This window comes from Atta cephalotes, assembly GCF_000143395.1.
Source record: "Atta cephalotes unplaced genomic scaffold scaffold00073, whole genome shotgun sequence".
NCBI classification, from domain to species: domain Eukaryota; kingdom Metazoa; phylum Arthropoda; class Insecta; order Hymenoptera; family Formicidae; genus Atta; species Atta cephalotes.
This window is the reverse complement of record NW_012130137.1, coordinates 235,971-252,806: the sequence shown is the minus strand read 5'-3', so window position 1 is coordinate 252,806 and position 16,836 is coordinate 235,971. Positions and strand designations below refer to the sequence as shown.

At 33.5% G+C, this 16,836-nt stretch overlaps 1 protein-coding gene across 1 annotated transcript; it reads left to right on the top strand.

Annotated features, from left to right (window-relative positions):
• Positions 1-462: 462 nt before the first annotated feature.
• LOC105624109 (sodium/potassium/calcium exchanger 4) lies at positions 463-13,471 on the top strand. Its single transcript, XM_012205468.1, has 8 exons — positions 463-487; positions 6,901-7,074; positions 9,144-9,331; positions 10,089-10,326; positions 10,667-10,798; positions 11,326-11,541; positions 11,808-11,909; positions 13,128-13,471. Exons 1-8 carry the CDS (start codon positions 463-465, stop codon positions 13,469-13,471), a joined length of 1,419 nt encoding a protein of 472 aa, XP_012060858.1.
• The last annotated feature ends 3,365 nt before the right edge of the window (positions 13,472-16,836 follow it).

Sequence of the window (16,836 nt, the reverse complement as noted above, 5' to 3'; positions counted from 1 at the left end):
TGCAACAGTACTCAATTGTTCTAAAATTATATTCTTCCGTATGATGTATTAATTTATCAGCAATCATGAAAAGATACGTATGAATTCCAAGAACAAGATATTAGTCTATTGTTACTGAAGTTGCTTCATTCTATGTCTCTTCATTTCGGCGTCGTTCTCGCAAATTTGTACAAACGACTTCAACAAAGTGCATACGACAAAGTGTGCTTGCAAAATTACATCAAGAGAAATACGATATATTTTCCTTCCGGTCCATTATGTCGTGATTACTCGAAAGTGACGGATGCGTATCGCAAATTTCGGAAGCTTCGTTGGCTTGTGGCTGGAACTTACATGCGGCATGATCCAGCAACAGGCGCTACGCGCGAGAGAAGAGCCAGAGGGAGGGGCGATTCCAACAAACGATGTCGGACTTCGGAGTAGATGTTAATGTAGTATGTGTGTGACAACGGGATTGACAACATGGATACGACTGACCTAGGAGGAGGTGTGTTTGAATCTTATTTTCGATAATATCGCACCGGAGAAGACCGCGACGTGTTGAAACAGTTTCGCACATGATGCGAGGATGGTGTTGACCCGCGCATCCGGGGGAAATCGGGAGAGAAACGACGTGGACCGACGAGACATGAAAAAAATTTTAGAGAAACAGGAAATGGGAGACGGGTGGCGAACACACGGGTGCATTTGGTGTGCTTTTTCACCTCGTTTCTTCTCCTCCATTCGCTTTTTTCCTCTTTTGGTGCTCTTCGCCGCGAATGCGAGAATTGTCGCACTGTGAAAACGGGGAATGTGCGGAAATCACATAGGTTGCCTATGTGTTCTCTGGGATGTTCTCTGCGTCTGGATGTTCTCTGTGTCGATCCATCCCACGATAAATGATGAGCGAGAAAACCCGTGGCCGTTTTGGTGAAGAAAGTGCTCAGTTAAAAATACATACAAATGCAATCCCCTTATTGTATTCGCGATATTCGTGACATTATACGAAGTCAATATAAATACCTCAAGTATACATTTTTTCATTTTGTTCTCATTTCATTTTGTTCTCTTTGATTTTCTTCATTTTCTGCATCTGTCAAATTTAACCACTTACCAAATTTAACCTTTCTCGCTTTGTTCTTTTTCTCTTTGACTGTACATTCGATCATAGTGCTTGCAGGTTCTATGATTAAACCTGAAGATCTCTTTCCATTTTTGTTTCATTTAATTTTTATTTTTTCTTCATTTTAACTTTAATTTTAGCACAATATTCTCAAAAAAAAATTTACTCTTTGCTTTCTTTCCTTTTCCCTTTATTTCTAGAATTACTAAATGACTAGATGACATTGCACTTTCATGAATAACAGATCATTGAATGCTTATGTCTCATAAATACATGTTTGTTTGTAGTTTATATATTAAAGAGAATTATTCAAATATCATTTAGATTTGCAAACTTTAAAAATTTATTAAAGTGTAGTCTCAAATGTATTTATGAAGTGTTCCATGTGAGTAGATGCAAATAATTTCTAAGTGCATTTCGCTATATGTGGATGCAGATATATTTTTATTTTATTTACGGATGAAAAATTGCTTGTGTGTATATATTGCTTCTTGTATATGATTATATTATATGGCACTCTTTTGTTTATATTGTTTATGCACGAAAATAAATCACCAACTATGCATGTATTCATACAAAAATTGATTTATTACCTAATTTAAAAATTGTAAATAAATATTGACTACTTAAAAACTGTGGAATAATTAATCAACTTTCATTGAGTTCTTTTACAAATCTTTTAAAAAATGACGGGAGACATGTCATAGGAAGATAAATTATTTTGTGGAAGATAAATTATGCAACACGTGTGAACTGCGCAAGTAGTGTATATTTTATTCATATTAACATACACATACATACACAATTCAGCAAAATTAAAATAATTTTTATCACCAATAAACGCTTCGAATTTATTTTTATTATATATATATAATTTAATTTAACTCGACGACCAACTATCAAACGTACATTATAATTAGATTATTCTCTTTTCCAGTAAGATGTCAATAAACATATTCTGGTTATGTAAAATGCAAAAATAAGTTTTCAGCGAATTGTCAAAAATATCATTTTTATTATAAATGTATCTATTATTTTCGAGCAAATCGATCAGAATTAATTAAGTTATTTAAACGTCCAAAAGTAGTTAAAAAACTTATGAATTTTCTGAAAATGTTTCCCAAAATATTTTTTAAATTATTCATAAAAGTTGTAAGCCTATTAATGACATATTAACATTGACAATGTAAAAATTTATCTCTGCACTGTATTTTTTAGACATATAACATTCGCTTACATTAATCTTTAATAAAAACAATGTTCGCAAAAGTATATAATTAATGTATTAATTGTGTACATAATTAACGCTACAGTCCAGCGAAAAAGTTTTGAGCCGAGAACGTTGGAAAGCTTTAGACAGCTTAAAGCAACTCATTAAGCATCATTAAATAGAATTAATGAATTAATGAATTAATAAAAACGCTCATCATCCTAACATGTTCTTTGTCATTTACTTATCTAGTACAATTCACTCGCAACATCCAATTAACACAATTAAATCGAACAGCTCATAACCACATTCTTTGAAAAAAAAAAAAAATAACCTTTTTATTTTTTAGTCAAAAAAAGGATATTTACTCAAGAATATCAACTCTTTCATGTGTTCTAATATTTATTGTAAATGGGCAATTAAGAAAACAAATCAATATTTTGAATAATTGATTATATACAAATGAGATTTATTATTTCTAACGGATATTTTTTTCATAAAAGCATATTGGAATAATTTATAATAGATATTTTTTACGAAAGTATATTTGGAATAAAAAATTATAGATTAATTATCAATCATCATAATTACACGGAAATTAGTAACACTATACTTGATGTCGATCAGAGATCATTTAACGCTGCTTAATTTGATTACAATGACAACATTTATAAGTTAATAAAAGTGTGTGCATTCTTTCAATCAATTTAAATGATATACGAATAGAATTTAGACAAATATAATAAAGTCGATTCAACTGAAGGTTTATATAAAAGTATTAAATAAAAGTCGACAATATTTTTTTGTCTAAAAATAACAATTTTAAAAGGAAGTAAAGAACATTATTCTCTTAGCATTCCATTATAATTCGTTTATTATCATTATTCTTGTTTAACGATATCGATTTAAATCGCTTCTCTTCTGTCTTTCGCAAAGTGCGACGATTACGCGAAATGCGCGATGAATAATTAATGTGAACCGTTCGTTTACATCTCCTGCGTTACGATATTGTATTTATAGTGTTCTCTGTGGCTATAATATATCTCATAAAGATGTCGAGGCTACGATTAGGATATATCCACACACAAACTTGCATAACTACATAAATGTATGCATAAAGAAAATTATCCAATCAGATTTTATATGCGTTTTTATAGAAGAAATGTGATTGGATAATTTTTTTTTATACGCTTATGCAAATTTATGTGGATATACCCCTAGTGCCTTCGCGGAAAGGAAAGCGATTAAGGGAAAAATCGTAGGATTAAAAGGATTTTAAAGCTACATCAAAGGTGCGAAGGGAACTCTGTTAATTGCGGGAACATCGCGCTGATTATCGACGATTCGGCAGTTAACCGATTATTCGTCCATCCGTCCATCGGCCACCGTCCGCCGGCAACTTGCGCCGCGCCCTTCCGACCAAACGAATCGCCGTAGAGCCCGGGAGAGTCGTTGAGTCGTCGTGATATATCTACGTTTATACGACGTACATTAGACATGAATGGCATCTGTTCTGCCAAGTTGAATGAGAGCAATTTAACTTCTTTAGGCTGCTTAATCGGTAGGAAGTCACATCCAGTCACATAGCGATATATACCGGTAAGAGGCACCAATACGCACACGTTCGCATGATCGTCTCCTCGAGACAAGAAGAGAAAAAAGACAGGAAAGGGGCAGAAAAAATTAAAATATTTAAAAATATATATATAATCTTTATATATAAATAAAAATATTGTTGATAACTTTTATCGTGCAACGCGACAGTCGCATAAGGCGACGGTGTAATTAAGTAATCCGTCACGAACTTACCGCCATTATTTTGACGATATTTAATCTATTAAAAGGATAATTTAGATTGGACGCATATTGCGGTGATCCGATAAAATGCTTCAAGTGAGCAAGATTGATAATTCAGAAAAAGAGCGATCATTGTAAGTGCCATCTGAATAAATAATGCCTATTCTCTATTATATCTAGAAAGTATTTTTCACGATATGTCTTAATTATTTGTTTCATCTATCACATTTACAGAAATGATTTATCGTTGTCTCGTTTAATGTGATTCTAATTGAAGCGGAAATTCGTAATCACAATAAGACAGCGGCTGCGTAACATTCGCATCAATAAAATTGGCAATTTTTCAAAATAAGGAGAGATTTCATTGGAATCTTTAATTCTTGTGGAAAATTCGGAATTTATTTCTAAATTTCTAAATTTTTTTCGCAATCCACACGGAGAAAATTTTAAAATTTACCCCGAAAATATGATAGTTGTGGTACAATACATTATTTTAAAGATTTTTACTATGCACTTCAGTAAAATTAATCAAACTTATTTTATACTTTATTGTAGTTTTATTAATGAATGAGGGAAATTTCCATTATAAAATTCTTGGAATACAATGTTGTCTCATTACTATCATATTTTTAAGGTAAATTCTAAGAAAAAATTCTCTTCGTGCATGATTTTCCGTCGTACAAAAATTCACGTGTCGATATATCTCCAAATACCGTTTATACGCAAAGAAAAATCTATCCTGACAATACTTGAAGATACGTTTCAAAATAGAAAAATTTTTCAGTTCTTTTTTAAATCGGCAACATGACATCCGGATGAAAACCTGACAATCAGATAGTGAAATCGATATTTTCCAAAAATGGAGGGAACGTGTATCTCGCGACACAAGTCGACAGTTCGGTAAACGGTCTGTGAAGTATCGCCTTTGAGAATTCGTTCGTTAAAATTGACGCTAACGAGCTGGTCGGTCAGTATATTCGGTGCGTGTACGTGATCAATCGTATATACAGGCTTTTTCGCTTTTAGGGCACTTTTGTACCACGGGCTCCGTTCGCCAAATAATTCGGCACGACACGACGGTTCCATAAAATTGAAGTAATGGCGGACGGTAACGAGACGTTTCCTACTTGGCGTATCGTTATCTTACCACCACACGATCCGATTTGGACCGTCATACCGTCGCGCTGCCGACGTCGCGTCGGCCGCCCGGTGCATGCGTGACATTTCGTGTCAGCGTTCAGCATTTCAGCGAGAACGTTCCTATTCGGCGAGTCAACGTACGTGCTAATATACCGATTTCGTAACCACCTCCTCGATCTACCTCCTCGTTACACCACGCGCCTCTCCGTTCCCTCTTAGCGCCAGAACGAGCTGCCGGCAGACTCTAAAAAGATAATGGTTAACTTTAAGCTCTTCCCTCGGCTCTTATCGTATTAACCCATGAGCAGAGTCGTGTGATGCCGAGGAAAAAGCCTCTGCTTTACATTAAAGCAGCAAACACGTAATTGACGACGTTTTATACCGTTAATATCTCGCGAACGCGCGTGACGTAAACGCAGGACGGAAGAACGCGCGCTCGTGGAGATTACCGAAAACGCTTGGAAAATGCTCTTCTGCGTCGCGATCTATAAATGGAAACCACGCTGTGTGTCCGATTTAGTTAATACGCACTGTATCTCGCATTATGCAATGGCAAAAAAAATCCATTTCATCGAATACGAGTGTGTCTAGGTGCGGTACATCCGGTACATTCGGGTATTATGCGATTGCAACGAATGAGCACAAGGTGCGGCGAAAATCATACCTCGAAGTGGGAGGATCGATCACGAAAAAAGTAAACAGCGAGATCGCGGAATAAAATGTTTCTCGATGGAAGCTTCATCTTCAAGCAAATTCATCTCAAATATGTAGATTTCATTAAAACAGATATTTTGTGATTATACAATATCGTGAAATAATAAATTGTCCAGATTTCATGGTTCAACAGTGGTAGCGTTGATTTATGCGCTAAGCTTAAAAATTTAAATATCTTTTGAAAAAAAGAATGAAAGAAAACAAGTCTAATCTAACATTCATGATAATGCTTATGATGTCAACGAAGCAGGGTTGGGAAAATTACTTTTAAAAAGTAACTCGTTACCGTAATTCGTTATTCTGGAAAAAGTAACTCGTTAGCAATATCACTTAAAGAGTACCGATTCATTACAATTCCGTTATTCCATTGCTTTTTTATCGAATTCTGATGATCTTTTTTTAGACTGACATCCAATTTGTCGCTAATTGACCAATTCTTTTCGAGATCCGTAATGATTATGATTAATTGCAACATGATCAAACATAACACTCCCTTTTCAAACTCGTGTATGCACGTTCTATACATATGTACTTTTATAAAACGATAAAAGTAACGATTATATTCATAACCGTTACCCAAAAAATGTAACTGCTTTATTATTATTGTTACTAATAAAAAATATAACGTCGTTACCAATTTGTTATTTAATAAGTAACAACGGTAACGACAAGTTTACAAGTAATACATTACTGCCCAACCCTGCGATGAAGTAACTCAAAGATTCTGTTGTAAGGTCAATGCTCCCGTATGAAACGCAGTGTTTGTTACTCAAATTTGCTAATAAAATTTCTTCGCAATGGAAACAAGGAATGACTCAAATGAAATTATTCCTTCAAGCTTTCGGCAAAAATTTTAGAGAAGATGAATGCTGCTGGTGATTGCTACAATTGTGTGTCGTATTGTGAATTTTATTCAAAAGATAACTTACGTTTTTAGGTATAAATTGTACGCCACCGGCTATAGAAGATTTTCCACACGACTTGTTTGATGAAGAGCAAAGACAAGGCGGTGCCGTTGTTGTACACGTCATCGTGTCGCTTTATTTATTTATCGCTTTAGCAGTAGTATGCGATAAATTCTTCGTACCTGCTGTAGAAAAAATATGTCACGGTAAGGGTTGCATTTATATCTTTTTCTCTAACTTTCTATGCTTGCGCGTATATTAAGGACTAAAAAGTTTAAATACCGTTTAGCTTTGCTTCTGCGAACTTATGAAATTTCCAAAATGATATAAAAAAATACATAGTATAATTTGAAAATTAAAAAATTGATTGATTGTATTTGAGTCATACAAAACATATATTAAAGGCGATATATCTTTTCAATTATAGATCTGTTTGATAAGAATCAAATATAATGAAATTTAGACCAATGAAAATAAAGTAAATAAGAATCTGTCATTTATTTAATTTATTCTTATCGGTATAAATTTCGTTTATATTTGGTTCTTATCAAACAAATCTGTAATTAAAAAGACAAATCAAATCGCAGCGCGCAATTCATAAGACTAAAAAATGTTGTAAATTTGCATATGAATATTATCAAATATTAAGATCGAAAATGAAATTAAAATGCCTGTACATTAATAACTAAACTTTAACAAATAAGTAACGAAATTCTCTTCTTAAATTAGTCTCGAATCAAACTTAATAAAGTTTTATTTTATCATTTAATTATCAAGTATTATTACTGAATAAAACTTCGCGCGCTATATTTTTTTATATTAATTATCTTGATTAAGTTTTAACAGTTTAATTTTGTTAATTTTGCTAACTTTGCTTAGGAACAACTTGAATATCTGTTTTATCTATTGAGAGGGCGAAAAATTGAGAGGGCGAAAGTATGACGTATAAGTGTGAGCGTGGCATAGTATAGAAAAAAAGTAATAGTGAAATTAATTACAAAAATGCGAACCTAGTCTATTGTCTGTTGTCATGATACTTTATATAGATTATTATCCAGTAAAATGTATCATGGCAGCACATAATAGATCAGGTTCGCATTTTTCTAGCACAATGGGAAAAAGAAGTGCTAGAAAAATGCGAACCTGGTCTATTATCTGCTGCCATGATACACTTTACTGACAATAAAGACGTAATGTAACTTCTTTTATGTGCCTGTGATGCGCACGCTGATATGACACAGTCATATGGTACCATTGTTTAAACTTCGATTCCAAACGATGATTTTTGTTAGAAGAGTTTTCTTGGCAAAGAATATTCTCGATGATTTATCATTACTTTCCAAGAGGAGCTCCGAGCGTTCGAAAAATTTTTCGGTTCTGCCTGGGATCGAACCCGAGATCTTCTCTGACATAGCAGTCTCGTGCGCTGCCGCTACGCTACGCTCGCACTTATATATCTTATACATCTTATATATAAAGATAGATTATTACAACAGTTTTCTGTTAGTAATCTTTGTTTCTTCTTGAGATTATAGGCTCTTGGTTATAAACACACTATACACATGTAGACAGACACGCGCATAAAGACATTTGTTTATTCAAAGCACAAGTGATGCCAATCGATCTTCGCAAAATATAGCTAAAGATGTAGATCGGATTTTGCAAAGCAGATTTTGGCACGTTTAACAATATCGAGCTAAATTCATGCAACCGTTTAGATACGCGAGATGCGGCTGTCGAATCGATGCCCATGCTGCAGCATATCTGCGTCACTGCGGGCGCCAGGAACATCTTCAATTATTGTAACAGTTCCTCATTCTGTTCTCACGACATTTCTTGAAATACGCGTCTGTTCTATTCTCGTTATCACAACGCTAAACGTAACCATTCGAGGTCTGAGTTCAATTTACGCAAATAGGAATGTTTGTTAAGTGTCAAAAGAGGATCAGATGACAGTCATATTGCTCGCTAAATGTATGACGAGTACACGTTAAAAAAATATGTCCGACGCATTTCTTACATTTGAATTTTAAAATAATTTATTTGCTATTAACTGGAATCTTTTTTTTAGCGAAAAAGAAAATTTCTTATAGATTCATAGACTTTATGTAATATGCGAATTTTTTTTTTTATTCTTTTTTAGATTAGTTGCGCAAAGATTCGTGGTAAAAATAAATATATTTTACCTCGAGAATATTCGGTGATTCACACTTTGCACGCAAAATATATGTGTAGAAAATTATAAAGGTAAATCAAGGCTGATGTTGCATTTCAGCACTCTCGATGTCAAAAGACGTAGCCGGTGCGACGTTTATGGCGGCGGCGACGTCGGCCCCAGAATTATTCGTGAATGCCATCGGAACATTCATCACGGAAGGTGACATTGGCGTCGGGACGATAGTAGGTTCCGCAGTATTCAACATCCTGGCTGTCCCAGCTTGTTGCGGCATCGGTGCAGGAATGGTAAGTTGCCAAGTGTGTTTTATAGTTTTGAGAAATTTAATAGATACGAAAAGCACGAGAAAAGAAATTTAGCTATATTTCAAAAAATTTACAATACTACACATTCAAAAGACACAGTAGCTCAAAATTAAAATATACGATTAGGATACTTTTTGCGGAAATAAATGCAAGTTTTAATAGACATATGTATATATTTTTAAAACAGATTATTATATGAATAAATATATTTTGATATTCATTTATATTGCGATATTTCCAACTTCAGATACAAATGACAAGCCATCTATCTACAATTACGTAATTAAATTTGATGACAGTACATTTTCTTATATTTTTTAATAGTGTATGTATTTTAGCATATTTTTTACTTTAAATAATTATGAGTAAATGACAGCAGACGAACTTTATCGTTAATAGATACGTATCAAATTGATAACAGATTGATTAATAATTGATAGCGATGTGCGTAAAAAATGCATCATGATACGTAATCAATGTTATCGAAGGAAATATATTTATATAAATATGTACGTAAATGTCATGTACGTAAATTATATTATAACGTAAATTTCGCAAAATTAAACAAAAAGCAAAATTATTTATTTCTAAGTTTAGCACATTCTGTATTTTTTTTGTAATAATCTTAGATTTATTGTAAATTTTATAATAACAATATTATACATTATATGTATATAAAACATTAATATTGAATATTTGTAATTTCGCACATAATAACTATTTTTCTTTTCATATACAGTTGGTGCCTTTAGATTGGTGGCCTGTCAGTAGAGATTGTCTCGCTTACGGTGTCACAGTCGCAATTTTGATATGCATTATACACGACGAACGGGTGGAATGGTACGAAGCATTAACATTGGTGCTGTTATACATTGTTTATATTGCCGTGATGTATTGGGATAAATCGTTCCAACGGTGTACTAGATTCCGTACGAACGACAATCAAATATCTTCAGACGGCCCACGAGTTACAACAGGTAAGGCCGTTATTTCGATCTCACGTTTTTTGGATTTTTTAGTTTTAATAGATTATTTTTCGATTTTACTTTTACTTGTCTGAATGATATTTAAATTAAATTGATTTCATGTCGAAGACATAACTATATAGCATTTTTACAATAAAATCTCCACTACTTTCAATCACGTTTTTGACGACCGAGTTTGAAGAATTTAACTTAAAAAAGTTTAAATCTTTAATTATTTTAATAATAATAGTAATAATAATTTTTAAAAGAATAAAAAGAAAATTTTGAATCATGATAATTTCGGATTTCTACATAAAATATAAAATATATAAATAATGTGTGTTTCTCACAGATTCTAGCGACATTCACTTACCAAGAACGGATAAATTACAATCTCCTGGCGATCGTGTGGAGCAGATAGCCACTATCGATGTTCCGCTACAAAATGGTGGGACAAAAACGCAGGAAGAGAATCCAGATCCTGGTAAGTTTATTTCCTTCTAAATTTTTTAATACACGATATTTATAATATCGACAGTCATGAACGGTTTGTTACGTAAAATATAATTTGTCGCGTAGAATTTATTACATTAGTCACATATACAAATATTTACTTTCCTAGTCTAATCTAATCAAATCTATTTCTTTTGTCGATTGTCAATGGTGACAATATCTTCCATGCAGCTGTGACATAATGACGGTATTTGCGAATAATATAAAACGATGCGAAATATATTTCGTGACAACCACTTGATCGGTCAAGTACAATTAAGCACTTACGAGTGGAAATTTCCAGACAGTTAATTACTATCAAAATCAGAGATTGAATATTTAAATTTGACAAGTTTAGCTAATAAGCTATCGATATATGTTTTACGTAAATATTATGTAATTTTATAATTTTATCAGATCACAATTTTATGTTAAGATACTTATAAGAACACTATAAACATAAACAATAGACAATATATCTGTCGAATTTGAAATTCTCATGTATAACATGTATAACAGATTACGAATACGAGCTCTTGGTGTGGCCAGCGCATGCTGGATGGTTAAGGAAGACAACTTGGGTCACAACATGGCCCATTCATCTAGTATTTATGTGCACAATTCCCGATTGTGAGAAGCCACGATTCAAGAATTGGTTCCCTGTCACATTCCTGATGTGTATTATATGGATTGGATCACTCAGCTATGTAGTAGCGTGGATGATCACTATAATCGGTGAGTGATCATTTTAATTTGAAGCTTAAATGTGAACAAACATGTCGTCGAGTATCAAAATAATTTGTGAAAAATATTTGATAAAATTTTACATTAACATTGATTCCAAATCGAAGTTTATTCTATTTGAAAAAATAAGTTGTCTTTGGCATGTCGCTCTCTCGCTATTTAAAAAACGACAAAAAAGAAAATTGTAATGAAAGAATCTTTATTTTATTATGTAGAATTATTTAAAGATTTGATGTAAACACATTTCATTCTTTTAGGAGACACTCTAAAGATACCAGATTCCGTAATGGGTATCACTTTTCTCGCGGCAGGAACTAGCGTACCCGAAGCCGTATCGAGCGTAATTGTCGCGAAACAAGGTATACAGATATCAACACATATACTTATATTGCCAACGGAAAGGTTTTGCTAAAATATTTAAAAATTTAGCTAGAAAATTTAGCCGATTTGAAAAAAATTTGGTTGAACCATTATAATTATGAGACGCTCATACTGGTTGCTAGAATATTAAAATTTTTTGTAGCATTACTTATTATGGTTAAGATTCTTATGTAATTATTTTGATGGTCCAACAAAATTATTTTTAGATCTAGCTAGATTTTTAGATACTTTAATAAAAATTCTTTTCATATAATTAATCTTGTAAGTGAATATTTACTATGACAGAAATATTTTGATGTATATTTTTTCATTTTCGGATCTTAATACGGTTGTGTGTTTTGTAAGATGGTAATAAGAAATAGCAACATTTTTTTCGTATAATTAATCTTGTAAATGAATATTTACTATGGCAGACAAATTTTGATGTACATTTTTTTTCATACTCGGATCTTAGTATGGTTATATATTTTATAAGATGGTAGTAAGAAATAGCAGTAATGAGAGTATATTTGAGAACTAGTACAAAATTTTAGACATTAGTGCGATAGAAATGGATAAAAGCTGTTAGACATCATGAAAAGAAATTCATTTTGGTTGAGTTATAAGAGTGCGAATGGCGCTCGGTAATTTCAAAGGTGCATACCGTGTCGAAATCCGAAAGTTTTGTTTAAAGTTGATAGTTGTTTTCATCTCAAGATCGCTTTAACTTTTCGTCTGCAATCTGGATCTTTCTTGTCCAGCACAAGTTTTTTATTTACTGTAAATTCGAAGTTTTCAAAAAAAATGCAAAAAATTCAAGGTTACTTTCCAACATTTCTATTACATTGCCAAATAGTTTTTTAAATGTTAAAATTTTTATTTGATAAAAAAAATAAGGAAAAAAATTGCTTAAAAATGTATAACTTAATAAAGAAACTGGACTCCAAGAATAAAATTTTACTTTTTTGTCGAAAAAGATCCAGATTGCAGTCGGTGAAGTAATGTCCTAAGATGCCAAAATAGAGCTCTGTGATTTGGTTTATAACATTTTAAAATTATACAATGACGGTTTTAAATATAAGATTCGATTATGAATATTAGCCTAAACATTCGTAAAAATTACAGTTATAATAACAAAAAAACGGAAATATTTAAACATTCTCCTTTATCTTTTTTTCTCCACTATATACTTTCTACTAATCCGTTACGCTGTTCAGGACACGGGTCAATGGGCATCAGCAATTCGATAGGATCAAACACGTTCGATATACTATTGTGCCTCGGACTACCCTGGTTGATCAAGTCGTCCTTCTCGCCCACACAGCCCGGCAGGCATTACATAAGTATAAATTCTGGCGGGTTGGAGTACAGCGCGATATCATTGCTGTCGACCCTGATGTTGCTGTACATCGCGTTCGCCTCCAACAAGTTTCAGCTCGACACGAAAGTGGGTCGCGCCTGCCTGTGCATGTATGCCGTGTTCCTCATATTGGCGTCGCTGATCGAGCTCAACGTATTCTTCATGGTAAATCTCCCCACCTGCCAAAGGACGGTGAAATGATCGAGGAAACCCGGACGATGACCCGCTCGTAATAATGACGTACGGGCGCGGCCTCGCTCGCAATCCGCGCCGGAAACGTTCTTTCCCTTCCCCCTCCCCTCACCAACGGACTTACCGAGAGACCCGAGCTTGAGCGAGGGGTGTTTATTTCCAGCTACACGGGACAGCTCACCGTGTGTACAGTTTTAATATCAACAATGTTATCACCACGTTAGAACATGTAATGCATTTTGTATTTACTTACTAAAAAAGTCTCTCTCTATCCCCGCTTTCTCTTCTCTTCATCTCTATCTATAATATTCAAAATTCGTCCTGGGAAATCCATCTTCGAATCGTTATATAGGTTGACATTTTTTCGCTCCATGCGACACATACACCTATACAATATATGTTTTACACATACTTATTAAACACACGCGCGCCCTTTCTCCTTCCCCCTTATTCTTTCTTTTTCTCACTTTTTCTTTCTTTTTATTTTTATTATCAGCTCCCTCTCTCTTTTCTTTTCCCTCCCCCCTTTTTTTCGCTTATTTCTCTCTTAAAGTACGATCACTGTGCTTACGGCCATATTGCGTGCGCCGAAGGATAAACTTACGATTAGCCACAGTAACGAGCCATGGATCTCATGCAACACGATCGAAAGTTCGCTTAGGAATGTAGACGCGTGCAAAATCATTTACCTTTGAATTAATTTGGCAACCGCAGCGAGCGATAGAGCTTGATTCGTAGAAGGGCGCTCTGCGACTGTGTCTAATTGTATATGAATGCGCGAGAAAGACTGCCGGCTCCGTTTAGCATAATCGCAGATCTCGGCATCGGTGTGTGACCGCGAGAATGTGTTTTTACGCGTGTGAAATATCACTCGATTTATCCACCGATCGTGAATCTCATCCACTTCAACGGTACGCGGCGAAATTTCCATAAAAGGACATACATTTGCTGTTAATACAAATATAGCGCTGCACAAAGTCGCTCGATGAAAGAAAATTTTATTCCCATTTTTTTAACTCTTTCGTATCTCCGCTGAGAATTGCCGGTAGTGAAATTTTACCCGTTAAAACAGCGGAGATTCTTCCATTTCGATCACGCGCCTTTTTACGCTGCGAACGTAACTGATGTATAACAAAACGCACAGATACAGACACAGTATACACAGATACACGCAGATATATAGACATACAAACACACATATACACGGAAAGAATAATTTTGTTGAAATATCTAAAAATTTAGTACGATACAGATCTGAAAAAGATTTTGTTGGACTGTCAAAATAATTATGTGGAACGCTTAAATTTTGATGATAATAGTTTTGCAAAAAGTTTTAACATTCTAGTTTGAGTGTCCTATATATAATTTTTTTGATTCAAAAATGATAAAAAAATTATTTTCAGATCTCCCTTACAGCGTCATTCCAGTAATAATACATTGCAACATTCCAAAACATTGTAAACGTTGCAGCAATGTTGCTTTTGTACTGTATAGGCTGTATCTAGCTAAATTTTTAAATACTTTAAGATACTTTATAATCGTTCTTTCCGTGTAGATGCCTACAGATACATGTAGACACACAGAAGTACAAAGACACAAATCGAATCATTTGTAACCGTTTGAATCACGAAAAGAAGCGCGCGATACCTTTCTGCGACATACATCTTTCCATTGCGATACACAAATCTGTGACTGTAAATGTGTCTAGATAAAACCGTAACTTAACATTTAATAAAGTACTGTAATAAGTTATTAAAATAATACACAATCAATAAATCGACACACTCCTATCTTGTTTCTATAAATATATATAAGTAAGGAGTGAATTTTGCTCGAAGAATGTTATAATATTATGTATATATACATATATATGTATATGATCTGTCTAACAGATTGTCTCAAAAGTTACGAGAAAGCATCTCGAATTTATCTGCATTGCAAAACAGCAATGTAGAAAAAACTATAACTTTTAAGATATCTCTCATTTATTCCATGACATGAAACTTTTGATCGACAGACTTCTGACGTTTTAACGTTTGTTTCCACCAATATATTCTCTAAGATTCTTGAAGTGAAATCTCACTCCGAAAGAGTTAAAATATTGCTACTATTAAAAATGAGTGAAAAATTTGCACTTTTGGATAAGAGCAAATTTTTCACTTTTTTCGAATAGCGGTATTTTAACTCTTTTGGAGCGAGATTTCATTTAAAAAAATTTAGAAAGGAGATTAATTCTAGTTTAATTTACTCTTCCTTCTTTTCTAATTCTAAGAATTAGAATTAGAATTAGGAAAAAGATAAAAAGTAAGTTAAATCGAAATTAAAATTAATTCTATAGAAATGGGTATAAATCAGACAACGTCTAAATCGATCGTGTTTATAAACTGATGTTCATTTCACATCGGAAATTATATATTTTGCATCCATATGATTAAGATGACACGATTTGATTTCCTGTGTATATCCATTTTTGTGTGTACATTACGATATTCTTACATCTACATAGAAAATTGAACGAAATACGATCCGATAATATATAACGCGCTGCGATTTATTAATTATTTAAAAACAATGTCAACATTGTTTTTAAAATACATTGTCAATAAATTAACTTATCGAAATCCGAAACGCTTCTAGAAATAAATATATTTCTTTGCACATCATTACATATTCCGTAAGAGAAACAAAACTTAGATGTGTACATAGAAAACTCGGGGAATAAATGAAATATAATTTTTCCGGTCAATTTCGTTTGGATTTGCTTTTAGAATGTTCAATGATTACTAAGTTTTCAAAAATCTAGACGCCAGAGATACTACCGTCCATAAATCTCGATCCGCTATTTTAGTTAAGCCATGTAGACATTGGCGAACATGAAACTGACACCTTTCAACATTCACGAAGACATTAATATGAGAATAAATAACGTGAAATTTATGTCACATGTGTCATCGTGCCGGCGGATCTTTCTCGCGATATATCCGCTTCGAGAGTTCGATCGATGGACAGAGCGGAAAATCGAACGTGGAATGACTCAATAAAGAACGATAGTCATCCTACGGATATTGGGCGTAATTTTATTTAAAGTCTATGTTAGATATATACATTTTCCTCGTTTATATACACCGAGGGTTTCTCGAAAATTCGGGGCCTTGGCACTGATTCAACGACCGAGTTTACTAGCGTCTGGCTCCTCATTTCGCGGGACCCGCAATGTATGAGAAGATACGAGTCGGTCGAGACGTTGGTAACGCCAACTGCATAAATTTCTTAACTTATTCCAACTGTTTCTGCGTCTGTGAAATCTGTTCGCCACTTGCAGGTAAGTATATATATATATATATATATATATATATATATATATATATATATAT

Bases quoted from the DNA above. Each gene is read 5' to 3' on its own strand.
- LOC105624109 (XM_012205468.1), top strand. From the start codon at position 463: ATGGATACGACTGACCTAGGAGGAG. The intron at 7,075-9,143 runs GTAAGGGTTGCA...GTTGCATTTCAG, and splicing joins TGTAGAAAAAATATGTCACG to CACTCTCGATGTCAAAAGAC. The intron at 10,327-10,666 runs GTAAGGCCGTTA...TGTTTCTCACAG, and splicing joins CGGCCCACGAGTTACAACAG to ATTCTAGCGACATTCACTTA.